A 22691-nucleotide genomic window follows, 5' to 3' on the forward strand; every position below is an offset into this window, starting at 1 on the left:
AAAATGTTGAAAAATCACTATCAAGGTTGGTCTTCTCATTTCACCATTCCAGAGCTTTGTCCAGACAGGCACAGTACCAATTCTTCAAAGTGTGTCCTCTATCTCCCTACACTGCTTTGCAGCAATAGCAGCACCCCTCATTAAATAATAATGTGCACTACTTGTACACAGCACTTAATAAATAAACCAACAACTGGGCCCTTTCACATGCCTCATCCCCTGCCTTTCTCCTGGCAAATGATGTGCTGAACTTACACTAAGGCATGGCTTTTTTTTTTTTTTTTAGAACAGCACCTATAAGCAATAAACACCATGACTGAATGTATCCCAGACCTTGCATCCTGCAAGTCCTCCTCTTAATTAAGCACTATTTCAGATCACGGAGTCTCAGTCTCATTTCAATGTCCTTTTGGTTTTTCCTATCCCCATCTTAAGGCTGCAAGCATAGGAGTGATGAAGCAGACGGGTGTCGATGAAAATCGCCTTGGGCATCATCACACCTTCTGGAATACTTAAATTTGAATGTATGTGCTATCACAGGAATACATAATTCCCAAGTGCATAGGAACACTCAAGAAATTAGACAGCTGGCGAGAAAAGCAAGACATTCATCTGTGAAAGAGAAGGTGCATGAGCTCAACCCTTACTAGACACCAGAGAATCCATGTGAAAGCCATGCTATGTGTGCTCTGAAAGTCAGGGAAAACACAGTCAGAGCTTGCACTTACTTGATACTGGAAGAAACCAAGTACAAGGGGTAAGTGCATAGAAACAAGCCTTCATTACTCTTCAACACAGCTTCTAGTGTGGTACAGGAGAGCAGGGACTGAACATGACACCTTTGGGAACAGAGCCTCACCTGGGGTCACCATCCACAGCCCCAGCACAGTATTCCATGGCAGTCCAGGAGGTTCCTCCACAGCAGTGTGGCTGTCTGGGTGACACTCAGGGTAAGGGAATCCCTACAGAATTTTGCCTTTATTCTGGAGAAAAATTCAGCTGCTTAATTTAAAGCAGAATTTTTGTCCCACAGTGGCTGAGCTGGGTAAGACCCAATCCTGCAGAACAGCTATGAGGGAGCATCAGAAAAGGTTCTGAATTCCTAATTAAAAAGGGCAGTAAATCATTTGCACAAAGACCTCCCATAATATATCACATACTTGCACTCGGGTAATAACTTTTTATTGCAGTTTTTGCTGTGCTTAATGACTTGTCCACAGACTCCACTTTCAGAAATGGGAACATCACAGCATAAATCTCAGGAGCATTATGGAAATATTGTCACACAAAAGGGGACTTGAAGAGCAGGTGAAACCAAGCTAACAGCAGAACTCTTCAGGTGCAAAGTCATGCACAGTGTCATCAGAAAACTGTCTCCTAGGCATGCTAAACAGCTGCAAGTGAAGAAAACTTGTGTCAGGGATTTGGACCCCATTTTGTACCCTCCAGCCTTAGACACAGGGGCTAAGAGCAACTGCCCTAAGTTCCTGTCCCTGTCATTTCCACCTCCTAGCCCAGCAACACTGTGGGCTCAGGGCATCTGCACCATGCTCACAGAGACCAAAGCTGAAGAGCTCCCCTGGAACACATTTCCCCAATAGATGCCTTGGGGCAGACTGACCCTCTGCTCAGAGCCTCGCCCCAGGAACAAGGACTGCACCCCACAAACAATGGGGTCTGATGTTTGCTGTACCCAGCCACCTGCTTTAACACATTCCTAAGGCTCCCAGAGATTTCCTGAGGAAAAAGCTGCAAACATCTGCACAGCTGTGAAATGAAGTAATGTGACTGGAAAAGCAATCCAATCAGTGTGGGTAATTAAGACAGCTTATATTTAATGCTGAAGCCAATTAGAAGAGTAAGGAGGAGGGGGAAAAAGCAAGAAAAAGCAGCTATTTCCTAAAATTTCCTTTTGCTTTGTTTTTTACCCAGCATCACGAATTTTGCTTACACAGGGCTTAGCTAAGCATGCAAACTTAAATATGAATGTCTACTTAAAACTGTGCAGCCACACAGGACCTGTTCCTGAGCTTTGCCAGGTCTGGAAGAGACCTACCAGGCCTGGCAACAACAGCTGTACTGAGGGATGCACTCCAAGAATTAAACACTATTCTCACTCACATCAACATAAACCCCTTTAGTTTATCAGAGTCAAATTAGTTATATGGAATATGGAATATTTGAGATTTATGCATCTCAGAAGGATTTTTTTCATTTTACCTCAGGGGAGTGTTCACAGCATCTCCCAAGGAACTGCAGCAGCAAAACACTGACTGCAACAGAACACTCCCATCACAGCCCTCTCTGTGCAAAGCCACTGGGCATCACTTCAAACTCCATGGCCTGAGGCAGGGGATTCCTGAGTGAAAGGACCAGATTTTCCCCTTCTGCAGACAGGGAAAGCATCCCTGCTTGCCAGACCCCTTTCTCACAGGGCTTCTCCCTTTGCTGTTCAGTGCCCATCTCCCAGAAGGAAAAGGTGATGAAACAGCACTGAAGCAGGATGCTGTGCAGGTCCTGTCCCTCTTCATGGTCAGACAGAGGGCTCTGATGGCACACTAATTTGAAACAAAAGCTCTGGCTGAGTGATAAGCTTGGAGGTTTGGTGCGGGGATCTGAACAAGGGCAGCCTGTCGCAGCAGAGAAAAGCAGCAGAGCTGTCAGAGCACCTTGAAACAAATCAGGGAGCAGCATCAGAGCCAGCACAAAGATAAAACCAGACACCCCTGTCTCATAGGGAGGTGGCTAAGGGAAAGGAGATGGGAGAGGTTTAGAAGTTTACCAAAGACATTACTTTATCAAGAGGGAATTTCTGGAAAGGGCACAGGGCTCAAGCCCTTGGTCATGACAAATGTAAGATGTGGCATGAAGTCAGATGAGAGCCATTGAGTGTCCTTTCTCCCTACACTGCCCTACAGCACGCACAGAAGAAAACTACATGGAAAACAATCCCAAGCAATGAAAAGTGATTTTTTCTCCTTCAGAAAAAAAGTCCATCCTCATCTCTCATTCTCTGAGCTACTGCACCCTTGCACTAGGACTGAAGAGACTGCTCTGCAAGGGGGATAGATAACCTCAAAATGAAAACACTTCCAGAGGAGCAGCCCACACCCCTGTCCCTTCCTGGCATGCCAAATGCACAGACAGGTTAGCCAGATTCTTCCCTCACCAATATTTACTGCTTTTACCCCAGATGGTTCAGCTCAGATCAATGCAGGGACACCCAATTTTCACTACTGTGATAGAGGAGAAAATGAGACTTATCTGGATGCCAAAATAACTCCAGAATCTATAGCACTTATTCACAAGGCACTGTCCTTGCTGTTGTTCGGGTTTCTTTTCTTTTGCTCTGCTCACATCAGAGAAAGGTGATGTAAGATGCTGACCATGAGCACTGCCACAAGCACAGTCACTGTTTAAATATACCCAGCAGTTTCTCTGGAGGCTTCAGGACAGGGGGGCTGTGTCTGGATCTTTTGTGCTATTCCCAAACCTCTTGACAACCCTGTTTCCAGGCTGCACAAACATCAGCACTACTAACACAGCTCCTGGAAGGGCATTTTGGAGACATGCAGAGGACAGACCACAGGCCAGTACATGGGGAAGGGGGGAGAGGTGTAAACCCCACAAACATCTGCAAGAATACAATTCCAGCACAAAAAGCAGTAAAATCCTTCTCACACTGGGATTTGAGATATCTTTTAGAGGCATCTGCGTGTTAGGGCATAATACACAAAAGCTTTTTCTTACACAACTTATTAAAAGCACTACTAATAAAACACTGCAAGCCTGATCTGAAATGAACCTTGCTATTTCAGGCCTGGCTTTCTCTAGAATTGTGCCATCCCCTGCATCTGTGCTGAGGCAGATAATCCTCACATGAAGGGATTGGGCTTCAAATGTCAGGAATCCAGCACGAAGACTGAGAAGAAATAGAAGGCCAGTATTTATTTACTGTTGTCCCAAACCCCACACTCCTTGTACACAACTCATCTGATGGCTGGCTACTGAGGGCTGCTAACCCTGTTGCTGCCCTGCCTCTCTCAAGGTCTGAAAATGGGATTCAAGCTCCAAAGTCACTCCTTTCTTCTCAAAAACTGCCCATTTTGCACCAGAATAATGAAAGAAGAATCTCACATAGACCTAGACCAGTGCTTTTGGAAATCCTTCCCTGGCTGGTAAAATGCCTTTTGTCATTAGAGATGTGGAAGCTAGGCTGGAGCCCCTGGTATGGCACTGAGCTGAAGAGCAGCCACCATCTCACCAGCGTGCTGTGACTTGGGTGCTCTAGCTGAGGGATGGCATTTCAAGGACATATGAGATTAAAGTTAACAACTCCATGAGTTAGGTGAAAAGATGTCCTACAAGTTTGAGTGGCCCCTAACATTCTCCACCCCAGGACACAGGGCTGTCATAGAAAAGTAAAGTCTTCTAATGAATATTACTGTTCAAATGTAATTTTTCTCCCCTGATGCTTATGAGAAATTTAACCTTCTGTCACCTGTAGAGCCTCCAGACAATGGCAAAGCTGAATTTCAAACAGTTTCAAGGCTGGCAGTTAAACAATGCTGCCTGTTTCCAGACCTGCATTCACTGCATATTCTGAGCACAGGTGCTTAACCCACATTTTTTGAGTCTCTGAGACATAAAACTTCTGGGATGCACAGAAGTAACTTGCTTCGGTGTTCACAGTTTCATAGTGCTGAGGCTCACAGTCCCCAAGTGTTCTTTACCCCCAGGCCAGGCAGGATCCCTGCCAAAGCACACAAATCCTGGGATGCTGGGCAGTGAGCAGTTCCTCATGCCTTCACTGAGCTGCTTCTTTTCTGTAGGGGTGGTTTGCTTCTTACAAAAAGCACAGAAGCAAACACAGTGTGAGTGACCTCAGTGAGACTGATTTCAGCATCTGAACTAACACCTCCAAAGGCTGTTTTGCCTGGCCATAAATCCTTTGTTTCTAAGGCAGCACTGCTCAAAAATGCAACAAAACCTTCTCTGGCTGTTTCTATCACTGCCCTCATCACCAGAGTACCTGAGGTCCTTCAAGTCTTGCATTAAGCAAGATGACAAACATGTCACATTGGATTCATTCCCTCTATCCTTCTCAAGAGAACTTAGGTACAGTAAATTGCTTTCACAGAGCTTTGGCTTCCTGTGTCTCTGCTGCTGTGCCTGGGAGGGGAGGCAAGGTGCAAGAAACACCTCTAATGAGAGAGGCAAGAAGGACAAGCTTTTTGTGATGGCCTCTGGTTTCTGTGAAGATTATTCTAGAGCCTCAGTATGGCTGGTCTTTGGTTCTGGAAAGAAAGGGTCCTAAGACCCCTCCTGGATTTCAATTATCAAACCTACTCCTCTCCTAAGCCGTTTCCATAAGTATCAGCCCAAGTGCTGGAGCAATCCAGAAGACTTGAAGCCTGGCTCACACCTCTGCAGGAAGCCAGTGTAGAGAGAGGATGAGTGTGATGGACTCGCATGACTTTTATCACACTGCAGCACTCAGTGTTGGCTGCATTTTCTTGAGGGCTGATGGCTTCATGCCCAGACACTGTACATTTAATTATAATAAAAAGACCCACTCAATTAAAGAGTTCACTCCTGCAGGTCTTATTTTCAAAGCAATTCTCATAGAAATGGTGCTACATCCTGCAGTAGGAACACCTGTGCACGGAAGGGCAGATCCTGTGAGCAAAGGTGGGATGAACAGACCAATCTAAACAAGCACATGCAACCCAGGGAAATGTGCTTTTTCAGTATGAATAGTAGCAATTTCCCCTAAATAGAGCCCAACTTTCTCCACTGAAGCAATAAGAATACCTAAAATAGTGACAATTGTAAGTTCTCATGGAAATTTTGCTGTAAGCTCAGCTCTCTTCCTTCCTTCTCTAAAGCAGATTTCAAAGCATTTTGAAAAGTCAGCCAGGCTGCAGCACTTTTCCTGATTGGGAATATTGTTTTTGAACAGCTTACTGCAGATTCCTGCTGCTCTGGTGCAGCACAGGGCATGAAGCACCAGCAATTTCTGTGCCTCTGTGAGAGGACAGTGACAGAGGGAAGGCAGCCTGTCCTGGTCTCTGCACTGTCCTGCCTGCACCCACTGCTCCTGAGCTGATTGCAGTGCTTGTGCACTGCCATGTCCTGCAGCCAGGTGGTTCTGGATTTCCCTCCATGAGCTTGGGAAGCTCTTGGAAAAACACCTCTGAGGACTGGCCACGGGGAATGGGATATGAGCACAACAGCACTGCTCCCTAATCCTGGAGGAGGCTTCATACCACATCAGCAATTCTCCCCTGTCAGGAAGTACACTGAGAATTTAATTTAAGGGTGAAATCTCTGCAGTCATCTGGAGGAACACTGCCTCAAATCCAGAGTGTTTCAAGTTAACAATCCCACAAATTGGAAAGGAAATAAGCCATTCATCATTTTCTCCTTCCAAATAAAAAAGCCCAATCACTACCAGTAGGTGCTTAACAACATCCAGGTAAGACAAGAAAGAAAGCCAAGCATGGGGTCAAAAGGAGGATTTGGGGATGAGGTCAAAGAGGACAGAACAAGATTCTGCCCTTGAATGGGACTGGGCCAGAGAGGTCTCAGATAAAGCTTTAACTGAGTAAATTGAAGCTTTTCCCAGATCCTCTCTTCCACCTCTGGCTGCCAGACTGTGTCCCTGCCAGCTGTTCTCTTTCTCACAGGACTGCCAAAACCCTGACAGTGAGGACAAGATAATTTACCTACACCTGATGGCACCAGTTCAGATGGACACTCAGGCAAGTACTTATCTAAGCACATGCTTAACTCCATCCCTATTTAGTAAAGCACTTATGTATAGGCACAAATTGATCTCTCTATGGCTACACGAGACATAAGCCTCTCATTAACACTTTATTCCCCTCTGTCAGAGCTTATGTGCCATTTTTAGCTGCAGGACAAGACTCTGCACGTGTGGAAGGCCATGTTTCTCCTCTGCCTCTGAGAGCCCTCACCATGCAGGAGCCAGAGCTATCTGCAGTGACTCAGCAGTGCAGAGACAGGGCAGAGGAGAGTGTGGTGGGGAGACCAAAGAGCAAAGCAAGGCTTACGTTGGCTTGGAGGCTTCAGCCTGGTCTGTCTGCAGCTTCTCCCCACCTTCCACTTCCATGGTGCAGTACACGATGCGGTTGGGGGCCAGCGACTTCAGCCCCTGCACCTCCATGATGACAACCTGCAGGCAGAGAAGGAGAATTGTTAGAGGAGCAGCCTCCTTCAGACCCCGCTGGGGCTGCTGAACCATGGGGTCAGCTGGTGTTGGGGTCCTCCACGTGCTGCTGGATGTTGACAGGGATGGTGGCACTGCCCAGGCTGAGTGGGGACGGTGGCAGCCAGCCAGGTCTGTTTGGAGACCAGGATTCCCTCTGACTGCACGTGGGCTCACTGAAACCCCTGGGTGCCCAGGGCTGTACCAAGCTTCAGGAGATGGGCTTCACAGACATGGTCCTGCCCCATCTAGAAATGCCTTAATATGTGAAATCCAGGGGGAAAAAAAAAAAAGCACACAACTACTCAGCTTGTGCCAAAAGCATATTTTCCATATTAATCATAAAATGGTTTGGGTTGATATTTGAAGATCATCTGGTCCAATCCCCATGCTGAGGCATGGACGTCTTTCAGGAGATCAAACTGCTCAGAGTCCCATCCAACCTGATCTTCAAAAACTCCAATGATGAAACACCTATATCCCATTTGTTGCCTCTTCCAGTGTCCTATACCCTCATCAAAACCATTTTCTTTCTTATACCAAATTTACATCTCTTCCAGTTTAAAACTGCTGTCCCCTGTCCATTCTATAGCTCTGGTTAAAAAAAACAAAACAAAACAAACCCCAAAAAACAACTCCCTTCATCTTGCTTATAGAAAATCTTCCTAATTAAGAAATCACTACCTAAGTTTCTTGCAGGTAATTAACTTTTTTCCTTTTTTTTTTTAAGGTAATTAATCCCATTAACCACATACCTTAAACATTTCTACAAGAATCACTGTGGGAGTTTCTGTTCATGTTCTATTACAGCTATTTATGTAGTATATACACAGGGGTTTAAAATTCCTCTCCTCAGGTCTTCTGATCTGTCTGGAGCTGAGGATCCTGTCCCCGGCACACAGAGCTCCACAAAGCCTCTAACGAGTGCACATTTTTAGTAAAAGCTTTCTTGCAGCAGGAGTTTTGTGCAGTGAGCAGTGCCCAGACCTGCCAGCTCCTCAAGTCAGTGCTTCACTGGCTTCCCACCAGGTGGGGTTCAGCTGGAGCAGAGCATTTGTGACACCCTGCAGCGAGGGTGTCCCTTCACACACAGCTGTACACACTGCACAGCTTCTGCAACACGGGGCTACTGCTTTGTGACAGTTCCCTGCTCCTCCAGGCGGCAATGCTTGGAAGTCAGCCTTATTTGATGCTGCTCTTGAAGGCACCATCCCTGGGTTCACAACCCTAGTTTTAAGTAAGACTGGACTGAATATTACAAAGATGGCTTCAGACACTTAATGAGTTGAATTCTGAGGCTGGACAACCAGGGTTCTTAAGTTTTGCATTAGCATGATATGTACAACAAGAGACGCCCCCCTAGGAAGAGAAATAAACAGGAAACTAGACAAAACCAGAATTTTCTGATATTTCTGCATCCTACATTTTTGACTCCATCCTGGTAGTTGTTTTGACAATGTAACATAAACCCACTCATTGACAGACAACAACAATTCTGTAGGGGTGAGCTGATGACTCCTTGAAGTAAATATGCCCACAAACAGACCACAAATGTGTTTGCACAAAACAACTGAGTTGGCTGAAAACAGCTACTGAGCAACACTCTTCCAGGACTGAGGCAGCAGCAGCACCCTGCCTTCCCCTGGGCTGCACAGACAAACTGCTCAACAGAAAGTCAGCATGCAACAGAGAGCAAAGAGCAACCCAGCACAGCACAGTATTTCCACACAAACTGCAAACCAATCTGTTGGGTGAATTCAAACCCCAGGAATTCTTCAAAGAGGAAGCAATTCTCGCAGGGAAATGCAGCAACCCTTCTAGCTGGCAGTAGTTAAAGATGCTGATATTTACAGTGTTGCATTATTGTAATGGTTTTGGGGACAAGACAGGCTCAGGGTTACTGGGCTACACTCAGTAAGAAACTGCATGGAGAGATCAGGTAATGATGCAGATTTCTGAGCCATTTGATATACATCATCACAAAATGCCAGAGAGTGCACATCACACAGATTGTTCCAACAAGGTGGTGAGACACCAGAAAGGACACAGTGTTTAATCACAGGCAAAACTTCCAGAAAACAGTGACTTCCACTCACCTCTCTCCACCTAACCTAAATTTGAACTGAGCAGAAGTTGGCTGCTGTGCTTTTTACTCCCATGAACTCTGCACACTGTTGTGTGCATGTAGCTTACCTCCAGGGAGAATGACAACACGACGTCTGACTTGGAAAGCTGGTTCTCATTTTCCTCTCCCATGTCAATTATTGAGGTGTTGTGGCTACGTTTCAGCTTCTGCAGCTTGAACTCAGAGCCTCCTTTAGACACAGGCATGCTCTCCAAGTTTGCCATCAGGAGATTGACAGATGACTTCAGCTCCTCAATGTACATGTTCTCCATTTCTTTGGACACAAACTTGGGAAACTTGCGCTCCTTGGATTTGGAAACAAACACAACAGAATGAATGTTTGTGACAATCAACAGCCACTTGTTGCAGTGGGAGAATCCCCCGAGAGCATCTGCAGAGGTTTGTGAGCAGGGAGCTCCTACAAACCAGATGACAAATTACAGCTTCCCCCTGAGTAATGTAGAAACATTATTGCTAGTTTCTCACAGAATTACTATTTGGTACTTGTCCAATTTTCCTGTATCTTGCATGCACTTGTTTTTCACTGACTTCTATCTGCAAATGGGCTTTTTCCTATGGATAGCATTTTCCTCAATTACAAACACTCCAGGCCAGATCTCAACTGAACTTTGTGACCAACAGCAACTTGCTGATTCAGAGGATGCTGACAGTAAGAAATTTGTTTTCCAGTCTTCCAATTGTGCTAGCTCTTTTTAAAACACTTCTGAGTGGTTGCTTAATCAGGTTTCTAGGTGTGAAAGGAGCCCAAAGAGGGAACACCAGCCACGTGTGGGCAGGAATGTTTGGTCCTAACTGGAAGAAGGGGTAAAACATCCTTTCCACTACTTGCCAGGGGCTGAGCCTCCCCCAAGGAAGACAACTTTTCACTGTGAGACTTTCCAGTGCTGCTTGCTGTCAACGGGAAATTTAAACTCTAAAACCAAGGGTGACAGTGAGAGCAAATTATGATGTTCCCCAATGTGTGTTCTCAGCTTTGAACTGCTGCCCATCACCAGCCTGAGCCTTACATCTTCTGACAACTCCTCCCATGGCCTCAATCTGCTCAGGATTCAAATGTCTCTCCGTGGGTTACAAGACACTGAGCAAGGTGTAAGACAGTGAGGCAGCATCTGCAGCCAGGGAACACAAGGCTGATGTGCAAACAATCTTGGTGGCAACAACAACATTGTAAAATGCCATTTGTAAAATGTATGCTAAAAAAGAAAACAAGGTCAGGTTTCTTCTAGAAGTCTGTCATCAGGCTGCTGAAAGAGTTCTCCTCTGCACTAGTTTTTGCATCAGTCCTTAAGATCTTACCCACTACAAGAAGAGCTCACAGCAGCACTCACACAAGCAGCTGAAGTATAGTCATGTATTTCCAGCCTCAATCTTGGGAAGTAATTCCCCCATAAAAATTAGACCTACAGTGAAATAAATTACCTAATCAGCCTCCTGTATTGTCTGTGCATTATATAACTAGCAAGTCAACCCTAGGAAAAAAAAATGTAACTGTATCGTAGATTTTGAGAACTACTGCTGCAGCAATGATGTTCAGATATTATTGCTTTTTTAGCCTGCTGTCATCCATCTCTCCAGGGACTGTAATTTTGGCACTGTCCTCACAAACCTCTTCAGCAGTGCAGCAAGGACTGAGACATTTCACTGTGAGCCACCAGCAGCTTCTCGTATTAGGGCTAAAAATGTAGTTTGAAGTGATGCATAACAGTTTAACTAGGACTATTTAGCTGATGTTGGAAATGCAGAGATGCAGATGTGGTCTCAAGTCACCCACCAGACTGGAGATAAAGCTGAGGGAATTCAGGAGTAAGAAACTATCAAGAGATGCAGACAACAGCAAGAAAGGTCATTAATCACCTCCCCATGTACTGGGAGCAGAGAAAGGATCAGGAATAGGGAGAGAGGCACAAGCATGGAGACAGGCAGAGTTAGGATATGAGGAATGACCTGTCCAGCAGGCTGGAGCAGAGTGGGTCCAGCCCCAGACAGACATGTCACTCCAGTGTCACCACCAGGTCTCATTTAGTTGCTCCTACACGTGCTCCTCCTTGTCCTTGAAGCCAGGTGACTGGGAGGGGAAAAGGCACCACAGGACAGCAGAGCACTTGCCACTGCAGAGAAAAATATACGTCTGCCTTGGCATCACTAAGCTCTCAGCTGTAATGCTGCTCTATTTAGCTGCTGGAAAAGTACAACAGACAGACTGAAAAGCCTGTCCAGATTCAGCTTTAAAACATCTGCTTGCCACAGAGTGTGATCCTCAAGCTGCTCCAGGGCTGGGCTGATGTGCTTTGATGGAGTCAGGCTCAGTGGGGGACCTGCCTAGCACTGCCCTAGTGCTGCACTGAGCTGGGCACAGGGGAAAGGCAAAAAGACCCAGAGCTGTGTCCTGGTATGCAGAGGCAGGAAAGCTGGCACAACAGGGACTTGTTCAAGGTCACACAACAGCTCAGATGAAGCCTTGCAGAGCCACTGGTCCCGTAAGACTCCTCAGCCTTTGCTGCCTCTGAAGTGCAAATGTCCTAGTGTGAATTTCTTAATTTAACAACAAGGTATTAATTTGCCTCGAGCATGGAATCTCCAAGATAGACACCTCAGTCCTGGTTTCACAAGCACTGTAAGCCTCCCTGTGCAGCAAATCTGTATTAAAAGCTGCAAATTGGAGATAAAAATGGAAATGCTATCCTTTCACTGAGATGAATTGTGAACCTGCCCTGTGTTACAGGGAAAGCAGCCTTGCCCAGAAAGGAGGCTACAGAAGAAGATTCAAAAGGTCATTTGGATGCCTCCAAAATATGGTATTCACAGATCTGAAAGAACAAGGTTTCTTGCAGGCAGATGCTAGCGGGACCTGACATTCTGAAGAGAAAGTCTGCTGCAGTACCATGATGGAGATTGAATATCCCTAGCTGCCAACTGAAACCCAAGCAAGTCCCTTTTACTCTAAACCATCCTCCAAGCTGCACTGCTGTATTTTGAAGGTTGAATCCTGCACAGAAATATGCCAGGTTATGTTGAGGAGTTTCCCCTGAATCCCTCTCAGATGACCAGCAGTGTCATGGTTTGTTTTCAGCATCCTTGGGGCAGAATGAAAATGGCAAATTCTCATTTGCAAAAATAATTAATGATGCTGCAGCTTCTGCTGGCTGCTACTGAATCATGCATATTGTTGTTCTACATACCAGAAAGAGAAAATGAAACAACAAAACCAGGCAATCTTTTTCTCAGGGTCTGGTTACCTATCGCAGAACCAGAGCAGCCGCGCTCAGTGCAGAGGCTCACATTTTATTGCAAATAAATACTGTAGGTTTTCTTGACAAGAATGAAATGGCAAAGGGCCAAATGCTGAACAAAAGACCTCCAGTGAGTTTGCTGTTTTGCTGCACCATTGATTGGACATGTGGTCCTTGGCCATCTCAATAATTTTATCAGTAAAGTGCAGAAAACCAGAGCCTATGTCCTCAAAGATGAAACAGCAGCAGATGTTCAACAGAGGTGTTAGTGAGGAGGAGCTGTGCAGGCCCCACCAGCACCATTGTTAATGCCTTACTATAAATCAATATGCTCTGCTTTTCACATCCAGGCATATCAGTGTGGTTGCAAACAGCTCTGATATCACCTTTCTTATAAAAAATCCTAATTTGGGCCCAGCTCAGTGCTGGGATGACTGCTGCTGAAAGGCAGGTCCCTAGACTGAGCTTGTCTCTGTGATTAGATTTTTTTTTGCCTTGTAGTAATGGTTTCTTGATTATCAAGAACAGCCAGATAGATCATTCCAAATGACTTCAGCCCCATTAGGGCTTTATCAGTGACTCAGAGCATCTGATTAGAGGCAGGGATAAAACTCTGCCATACTGATGTCAACAGGATCCTCTCCATCATCTGTGGTCCACTGGAGGCCACTGTGTGGGGGTGTGATTTGCTCCCAGGGAGATGGTTCCTTACAGAAGGGTCTCTAGGGAGATGAGTTGAGTGCTTGGTTATCAAAGCTGTTTGGAGGTCTCATGCCTACTGCTCCAAACAGCAGCAATGTCTGCAGGGGGCAGTGATGGCCCGACTGCTCTCATGCACAGAGTGAACTTCTTTGGGACAATACATCTGAACGACCTTTATTGAGGCAGCATTTACCTACAGGCAGGGAACTGTGGCTCCTATCAGCCCAGCAAAAAACCACAAATCCCATTAGGATGATTCCTGGCTCCTTTTTTACACACGACTATCCACCTTATTGTCTAGCATAGAAATGTGACACCTCTGAGGATTCACAAGGGATTTTTCAGGAACCTAAACTCTCCCAGCTCATCAGGACATTCCAAGAAAAGCACATCAGAACAGCTTCATCTTGTTTGTTTGCAGCTAATAATCTGAACACTTTTAACCAGTAATTATTGTCAGAAGAAGCTTGTAAGAGAATGACAGGACCTGGGGGCTGCATCAAGCTCCTTGTACACTCCTAAATGAAGAGGTTATTAATAACAGTAGACCTTTGTTTTTACCTTGGCAATTTGTTCTGCCATTTGGAGACGTCCATCTAACTCGCGTCTGATCTGTGCTGCTTGCTCATCAGGGTTGTCCAGCTGTATGAAAACAAAAGGCAAATCAAGGTGAAAAATTAACCAATGCAACACCTTTAGGAGCAGTTCAGCTCTTCAGGCTGACCACCTGTGCTACATTGCTGATAGACAGAGCGAGTGGTGAGGGGCTACATTCTGGAACAGAAGCTCCCACAAAGGACAAACACAAAGTTCACCAATCCAAGACAGTTTCTGATGCCTGCCCTGCTGCCTCCTGGGGCTGAGCATCCTCACCCTGAGGCGGTCTGGTGTAGTGTAGTCTGGAAAGTTACAGCTACAGTGATGACAAAAGCTCTGATTCTCAGCCTGATGAATGCTGAGCTCATCTGTTGGTGCTCACTGGATCAGCTGGAACACCACGTTGCCCCTGACCCATTGCTCTCCATGGCATCTCTGTCTGCCTGCACCTCCCCTTGCCACAAATGCTCACACAGACCCACCCCAGGTGCAGGTGTTATTTCTGCATGCTGCTTCACCACTGATTTTCCAGAGGGCCAACAATGGCTAAGATTGATAGAAAGAATATTTTTGATTAGCTTTTGAAAGCCTTTGTTATGGATTTAATTCGGGAAAACTACAAAGTGTCCTGACAGTGATCCAAATCCATTGAAGCTTCAACAGCTTCATTCACACCAGCTGCACAACATAACCTGCTGGTGTGGTTCATCTTTATATTCCTGATCCCAGCACCAGTACAGAGCCATGGATTACCAGCGCCTTTCAGGATCAGCTGCCCCTTTTAGTTTCTCCACAAATAAATGCACCACACAACTATCCTGCACCTCTGGAAGCACCTCTTGGAGCTGCTTTGTTAAGGGTAGGAAATGTACAGACACAGATTTTCATTTCTTAGCAATTCTGAAAGAGGGAGCATTATTTGAATGCTATCTGAGCTACAGTAATTGAGGTTAATCACACACTACCCAAAATAACTCAGGAGCTAAATTTAGGAATTGAGGATGCTGCTGTGGAGGAGGGTTGATTTTGCAGTATGATAATGAGCCAACAAACTGCCTCACGCTTTCTGCACTATCTTGATTGTGCAGATGTTTTCCAGTGATGCTACAGGTGTCCAGGAAAGATCTGACTGCAGAAGATTATTTGTCTTAGGAGCCAACAAGCAGCCTAGGCAGTCTCTGTGGCTGTGCTTGAGTGGGTAAGGTATTGCTTTCCAGGGCTGTGCTTCCCAAGACTAAGTAGTGACGCCAAGCCAAGTAACCTGGTACTTAAAAGAAATAAAAAAAATCTTTCCAGGCTGTATTTTCAATAGCTCTGCATGATAGCTCCATGACAAAAACTGATCTTTGGGAAAGAAATCCTAGTCCGTAGTAGCCAAAATAACATTTTCTTCTTGTTGTCTACAGAATGGTACTAATGAGACAGCCCCTGCCTGTCCTCCTGGCATCTTCAGCAGATCTCTTGTGACTAAGAGCAGCAGCCCAACAGCTCAGCCTGGGAAGGACTCCTGTGCCTGGGAAAGGCTCCTGCTGCCATCAGAGCAAGCAGAGTACATTTTACACAGCCATAACACTATATAGAGCCATTAAGAGAGTAATGCTGGTACCCATAAAATATACTTTGCTTGTGAAATAAGAAAAGGTTCCAATGTGAGGCATACCATCTAAGCAAGGCCAAGTAAGGCAACACAGACCTTAATATCATTAAAACTCAATTTCTTAACTAGAGAATCAGCTATTTATTATCTGCCACATGCATGCCCACTTTATATTCAAGTACTTGACAGCCAAATACATAAATGATTTAAAAAGTCAAAGAGAAATGAATTAGTTTCGTTCTGCATTATGACTATGTTATGGGTGTGCTGCGAATAAAGCAAAGATATAAATCATAAAGTTGCCCCAGTCAATTAAATGTGAAAAGTATTATAGATTTCAGTATATACATGATTTGTCATATGCACTGGGCTTTTCTTCAGCAGCATGCCACAAATACATGATTTACATAATTCGTAATTCTCAACTGATCATTACCCAACTGCCTGCTGGTAAATTAGATGTTTTTATACGTCTACCCACAACCACATTAGTTCTCTCTGCCTGCCCTGCAGAGATTATCTACATTGGTGGAAGAGTTTCTAATGCAAAAGAATAAAAATTAAAAACTATATGTAGATTAGGTTTCAAGTGGACCCAAAACTGACCAGCACTGCAGCCAGCCTATCACTGCAGGCACTGCAGGGCAGGTGCCTACTTGAACCCCTGCTGAGGGTTCAATTGCAAGAGGATGACCTTGCAAGAAGACAAGGTTTTTTTATATTTAAACTCTTAATAAGGAATAATTTTAGTGGACACTAGTAAATAAGAGAAATGGGTTTAAAACATTCCTCATGAGAGTCTGACAGTTTTGATTGCCAGTAAGAACCAGTTGCTGGCCTGCAGAAGCAATCCTTTGCTTCCATCCCCCTGAAGCAAACTCACTGAGAGAATTTCTTCCTGTTATCCTGAACGGATGGGAGATAATCCCTCTACATTTTTGAAAGGCAGAAGCAGACACAAACCAACCAGCCTAATTAGTCTGTAAGATCTTCAACAAGATGCGCAGGCACCTACCAAACCCACATCTGAAGTGTTTACTGCATCAGAAATTGTACAGATATCACCCAGCCTGAGCCTTATAGTTTTTAAAGCCAAGAGCCCAGGCCCACTTCTACTTATACCAGGAAATGCCAAAGGCAGTGCAAGGACATGAAGGGTGTTAGGGGATTATAAACCCCCATGCTTTTGGAGTCCAAGTGTTTTATTTGAAGTGTTTATATTGAAAACTCCAGCTTCGGTTTATCACAGCTTAAAGCCAAACCATTCACAACTGCTGCCATGGCTCTGAAAGAGCCGCTGGAGCAGCCCAGGCTGGCCTCCTCTTTCCTGCTTTGTGCACAAAGCACTTTGGTTCAGATTCACGTCTCAGATCCACCCACCTGCCTGGGGACTGAGCAGGGCACAGCTCTCTTGCCATCAACCACAGTGAGAGGGCTGCAGATGGGACGAACCCTCCCAGCCTGGGGACAATGCTGGTGGCACAAGTGACATGCTGTACACAACCCTTGGCTGTTGGTAAGAGCACAGTGGATCTGGCTGCTCCACCAAACACGGATTGATGGGGCACAGTCCCAGCAGACACAGGGAGAGAAACACGGCACAGGAGCTAAACCCACGCTCTGAGCTCAGCTCTGCTGGGACTAACGGAGTTGTAAACTACAAGGGTTTGTAATGAAATACCAGCACTGGAAGCTGAGAGGGTTTGTAATGACAGGATGCAGCACACAGATACAACCTTCAATGCCTGGCACTTACACTGTGGATGTGACAGGTATCATTGGTGTAACTGCCACCAGCTCCAGCCAGAAACCACTGGGACCATTTAACAGTTTAATCCCTCCCTGCCAGCCACGGCTAATGCTGACTCCTGCTTCCCAGCAAAGGCAGCAGATGTCACAACATCCCTGCTCCTGACGAGTACCTGGGGCCTGTCCCAGGGCATGTCCCCTCCCGTGTGAAAGGTTACAATGTGGGGGTGGATCCCGTGGCCCTCCCATGACACATGCTCCTGCAGAGGACCAGCCTTTTGCAAGGGGGTTCTGGAAAAACACATTTTAAATGCTTTGGCAGCACAAATGCTGAACTGCAGCAACCTGCTTTCTGCTGCACTGGGAGCAGAAACACACCCGGCTTTTATTCTGCTGGAAAGGAAAGCATTCAGTTCAGGTCTCTATGAAATCCTCAGCCTGTGCTGGTTTTCCTTCCCAGCAGAATTGGCACCCAGGAATAGGTGATCAGGTGGGCTGCTGCTGAGCAGGGACTGTCCTGGCTGGGGGCACTATCAGTGATCCCAAACATTAATTTTCTCTATCCCTATATCCAGTACACCACCATGCAGCTGGGGGCTCTGAAAATGCCACTTTTTGAATTATTTTCCATGGCTGGAGGACTAAGACAAAAGTCACGACCCACTCATGTTCTTTCTAAGCCTGGCTTAATTTCTCCCAGAATAATTAGTGCAGCCAAATGCATATGCTGTGCATGGTTATAGGTACCAAATGCCTCAAAGAGAAAGTTTCAAGGCACTCATCCTTTAACATGCTGGGAGCTCTGTAGCTCAGCAAATGGTTGATTAAGTATTTCAAAGCAAACATGCTCACGGTGAAGGCTGAACAAGATCACAATATGGGTGACAATTTTGTGGCTTTGATGTAGGGCTTTAGGAGAGATCTTTGTCTCATAAAAGGTGGTTTCATTTTGTGATGCACAGTGTGAGAAAACACTGAAAAATTCATAAGCCACATCAATTAATAATGAGTGTGTCAGTCCAGGAGTACTCACAACATGTGGCAAGAGCATCATGGAGTGCTCCAGCTGAAAGAGACATGGCCTCCAAAGTGACTCATGGCAGGGATGCCCTTGGTTTCTTACCACAAAGCTGCTGTTTTAGGAGATTAAGTGCAATGAGCAGGAGACAGTGGCACCATGTGGCACACATATGCTCCATGTCAATGTCACAGACTGCTCTGCAGCATCCTTTCCCCACTAATGGTGAATATTCCTCTCCACAAGCAGCCAAGGGCAGTGGGATGGCAGCAGTCTGGTGCTCAAGGACCCGACCTCTTCCCACAGGTCTGAAGTGGAAAGTGGAAGAGGATCTGAACATTCCCTCTTCAGCCACAGCTGGGATTCTGACTTCCCTTAAAACTGGGAACACAAATGATCCTAGGCTGCCTCAGAAGGGTAATTCTCTAATGTCCTGGGCAATGTGCTCACCCTCTGAGCAGCAAACTGCAGCCCACAGACTGCTGGCTGCCCTGGCATCTGAAACAGGAGCAGGGACAGCTTCCCCATGCCAGGCTCCCTGCATCAGCAACCACGGCAGCATCTGCATAGCCCAGCTATGGATTCAACAGCTCTCACTCCTGCAGTTCCAGAGAGGATTTTGAAAGACCTGGAGGGACCTGCAGAACACATCTTCTTCACCAGCCTTTAGGATGGCAGTGACATAGGATCCCCCAACATCCCAGGGGACTGATCTTCTGGTGCTACTGCACAGCAAGGATGTGTAAGGCTACCTCTCCTCTCCTCTGGCCAATCAGAGTCCCTCAAATCAGTTTTTCTGGTTCAGTCACACAGAATCTTCCTAGCACACTGTAAAGTTCCCCTTCATTCAAGGAATCTGTGCCTATTACCTCACCAAAATTTTCTTTTCCTCTCCCATCAGCCCTAGCTCCTCACATAATCCCAGGGTTCCAGCACCCCAAAATCTGACAAACTCCCTGGCCTGGGGAGAAAATTACCTTATTTTGCTCATGTGTAGTAAAACAAACTACACTGCAGGGATTCAGTCATTTCCATAATTCAGTAAGAGCTGCACAGTTGCTGTTTGCTGTGGATAGGTGCTGGCTCCTGCTATCCCAGCAAACCCCTGGGTTATCTAATGAATGCCTTCTGCATGAGAGCACTCAGGGAGTCCTGGGAGACAGATTTAAAACAATAGAAAGGACTTGGATAATTCAGGAAGGGCTGATGATTCTCTCTTAAAGAGAAATCTTATTTCATGCTCCACAAACTAGATTTGTTGGTGAAAACATTCCCTGGGAAGAAGAGCAGCCTCTCCCCACCTCAGTGTGAGTCTCAGAGTGCTGCAGTACATCTCTGTGCCTCAGCAGCCACCAGGGCTGTGCAGGCTCTCACCCCTTACCTCAGCCTGTGGATGCTGGGACCACACCTGCTTCATCAGGTGAGGTCAAGAGGTCCAGCCTTGGATTCACCATGGTCTGAGTGATGTCTTAGACAGCTCTTTATGCCATGAACTGAGATGATTTTCCACCAGAGCATGGTATTCACTGCTCATCTGAGAGTGCTGATGGATCACCCAGCACAAGCTGGTGCCATGGCAAGGGCAGGCAGGTGCCAGGCATGGATCCTGTGCAGGAAAAGATGATGTCTCTCTATGCCCTCAGCTCCCAGCCTGCCTACCAGCACAGCTCTGCACAGCTTTGCAAGGCTGCACCGTGGGGCTGAGGAAAGCTGAGACAAGCAAACCCAGCACGCATCTTTCCAGCAGGTTGTGCAAAGATACCCCCAGATTTATGTGCAATGATAAATCAAGGTAAATGAGAAAACAGATTCAGCAAAACAGGAAGGGGAAGAGAAAAGTGCTGCCTGCCTTTGCAAATGTTTTGCAAGCTGTTAAGAAAAGGGATGGCAGAGCACATCCACTCGGAAGGCACGCCCTTTCCATCTGTGGCCAGAGAACTTTTGAACCCTGCAAATCCCTCTGCGAGATCATCCGTGCAAGGTGTACGACACTGAAAGGGATTGAAAACTAAAGCTGTCCAGAGGCTCTGACCTCTGAGCATGCCTTAATGCCATCTTCTTATGGCATTGCATAAGGATGCTTGGAGACGTGCGGGCAGCACACCCTGAGCTGTGGCACCATGAAAGTGGAGCACTGGCTGGTCAGTGCTGCCTGAGGTACATTTAGCTTGCCTGTGTTTCCTTATTATATACTGAATTTCACATCAGTTAATGCAAACAGAATCACCTGAATTTCCTAAATATGGCAACAAACTACTATTAGGTTCCAAATAAGTTTTACAGCTAGAATCAGCTGTAATTAATTCATCCCAATCCATCATGGAAGAAGGATCTACATATCCTCAAATCCTCATCTTTGATTAAAAGCTTAATGGTAGACACATTCATCACTTAATTCAAAACAGGCTTTGGCTTTTGGAACTAAAGCAACTTGCATGAGGACCTAGTCCAGCAAAGCTGCAGTACCCTGACACTCAGCAGGATTAAATGTGACAGAATAAGATGTGGGAACATCTCCAATGGTGTCTATGTAATAATTGTTTTTCTGCAGAAAGCTCTGAGCAAAAAACTGGCAAAGCAGAAACTGGCCATGAAACAGCAACGTTTTGGTTCTATTATATGCTAAATCAGCAGGAAAAAAAAAAAAAAACGAGAAGGAATGTAAAGAGAAGTTTATGGCTCCCACTTTTCAAGGACTAGGACAGCAAAGATTGCAGTCATGCTCAATACAGTTCATTTTTGTATTTGTGAAGTTTAGATTTATCACAGCCAGAGATCTAAAGAGACCAACCTCCTGAACAGGCTGATGTCTTTCACACCGGTTTGATGCAGTAAACTCTCCCATGAGGTCAGGAAGAAAGCAGTCAGGAGAATTAAACCTCTAGGCAGCAAATTTCCAGCACATAAAGAGGTTGCTACATGTTCTCAGTGGATGGCATCCTATGGTGGAGGTGGGAGCTGAAGCTGCTGGTCTCACCTGTGAGTAGGATCACATTTCTCCAGAAGTCTCTGTGTAGGTCCCCATCAGACCCCCTTCCTACAGCAACAGAGAACTGCAAGGGAACTGCCTTCCACTGCAGATGCAGCTATTTTAGTCCTTCTGACTTGCACCTAATATGCTGCTCACTAATTGGTATCAGCTTATCAAAATCCAGAGCAGAAACATCACATCTCTAAGTCCCTTTGATCAATACATAACAACAAATATAAATGATTAATAAGCAATCAGTATTGCTCTGCTAAATTACTATATTATGTTAATTAAAAGGTCAATTCCTTGCTTTTCTTAGAGCAGTGCCCAAACATCTGTGCTCTGATTCATTCCAAGGTTTCAGAGAAGTGTACCTCAGAGAGAATCTCCTGATTTTGAACAGAAGCAGTATCAATCCTTAGCCATATTAATCCAATCTAATCTGTCACTGCATTTCAGAAAAGCCACCTCTTTTTAAAATAATAGTGTTCAACAACATGAAAAAAAATCTGAAAAAAGAAATACGGATTGGAATCCTAGCTTCACTAATTGGGAACATCCACCACCTCTCTTACTGCCAAGAGGACCCATTCTGCCCCTGAAGAGCCAGTGGCACAAAATGGATGTCTGGCATCTCTGAGAAGGGCCATGTGGAGCTGAGAGCTGTCATGTGGGATCTAACCTCACATAATACCCTTGCGAGATGCTCTGGCACCTGCATTAAGGATCAAGGATGTGAAAAGAATTGAAGGAGACACAGAAAAGCAGCAAGAGACATAGCTATGAAGAAACAAACACAGGGAGCAAAAATATGATGCTTTTAAAAGCAGTGAGTCTGTAAGTTGAGAGGAGGAGGAGGAATGCAGCACAAGGTACCATGTTTGGGGAGAGCTTAGCAGGTGGGGCAAGTCCTCCCATGGGGTGCACCATCCTTGTCCCTTACTGGCGGGGACAGTCAGCCCAGCAAACCATCCACACAACAGAGAAAGTGCTGTTATTTGTCTGTATTAAATGTATGATAAATAATTTCTGTGTACAGACACTATAACAATTACAGAATAAGTTGTTTCAGCCTGGCAGCAGCAGCTCCTGCCAGGTTGGACAGCCCAGCTCCCTCTGCACACAGCATGGCACTGCTGCTCCCAGGCCAGGCTTGCACTGGCTTTACTTAAACCAACTCAAATCATGGTCCTGCATGCAGCCCTGCCTGGGTAGAGGAGGATGGGCAAACAGGGATGAGCTTTTGGGGCCCTGGGGTTTGAAGACCCTAAAAATTCCTCCTAGTCTTAGAACCATTGCCTTCCAGATCTCAAACTGATGTTCAGAGCAGGCTCTGAGACCACAGCAATAATGTACACATGTAATGTCATGAGCCTCCAGTCTTCACCACGTTACCACACTGCAGACAACAAACATTTCCTTTTCTTCTTGTCAGGGAGCCAAATGAATC

General features: G+C 45.7%; 1 protein-coding gene across 13 annotated transcripts in view; it reads right to left on the minus strand.

Annotated features, from left to right (window-relative positions):
• CADPS (calcium dependent secretion activator) overlaps positions 1 to 22691 on the minus strand; it is a 204682-nt gene that overhangs the window by 120910 nt on the left and 61081 nt on the right. For all 13 annotated transcript variants that reach the window (XM_064432916.1, XM_064432911.1, XM_064432909.1 and 10 more), the window contains exons 4-6: positions 13871 to 13951; positions 9425 to 9661; positions 7077 to 7198 (exon numbers count right to left, since the gene is read on the minus strand). In XM_064432916.1, coding sequence (XP_064288986.1) covers positions 7077 to 7198; positions 9425 to 9661; positions 13871 to 13951 — 440 coding nt within the window. The remainder of the gene's footprint in view (positions 1 to 7076; positions 7199 to 9424; positions 9662 to 13870; positions 13952 to 22691) is intronic.

The sequence above is a fragment of the Passer domesticus genome, chromosome 9 (assembly GCF_036417665.1).
Source record: "Passer domesticus isolate bPasDom1 chromosome 9, bPasDom1.hap1, whole genome shotgun sequence".
Taxonomy (NCBI): Eukaryota; Metazoa; Chordata; class Aves; order Passeriformes; family Passeridae; genus Passer; species Passer domesticus.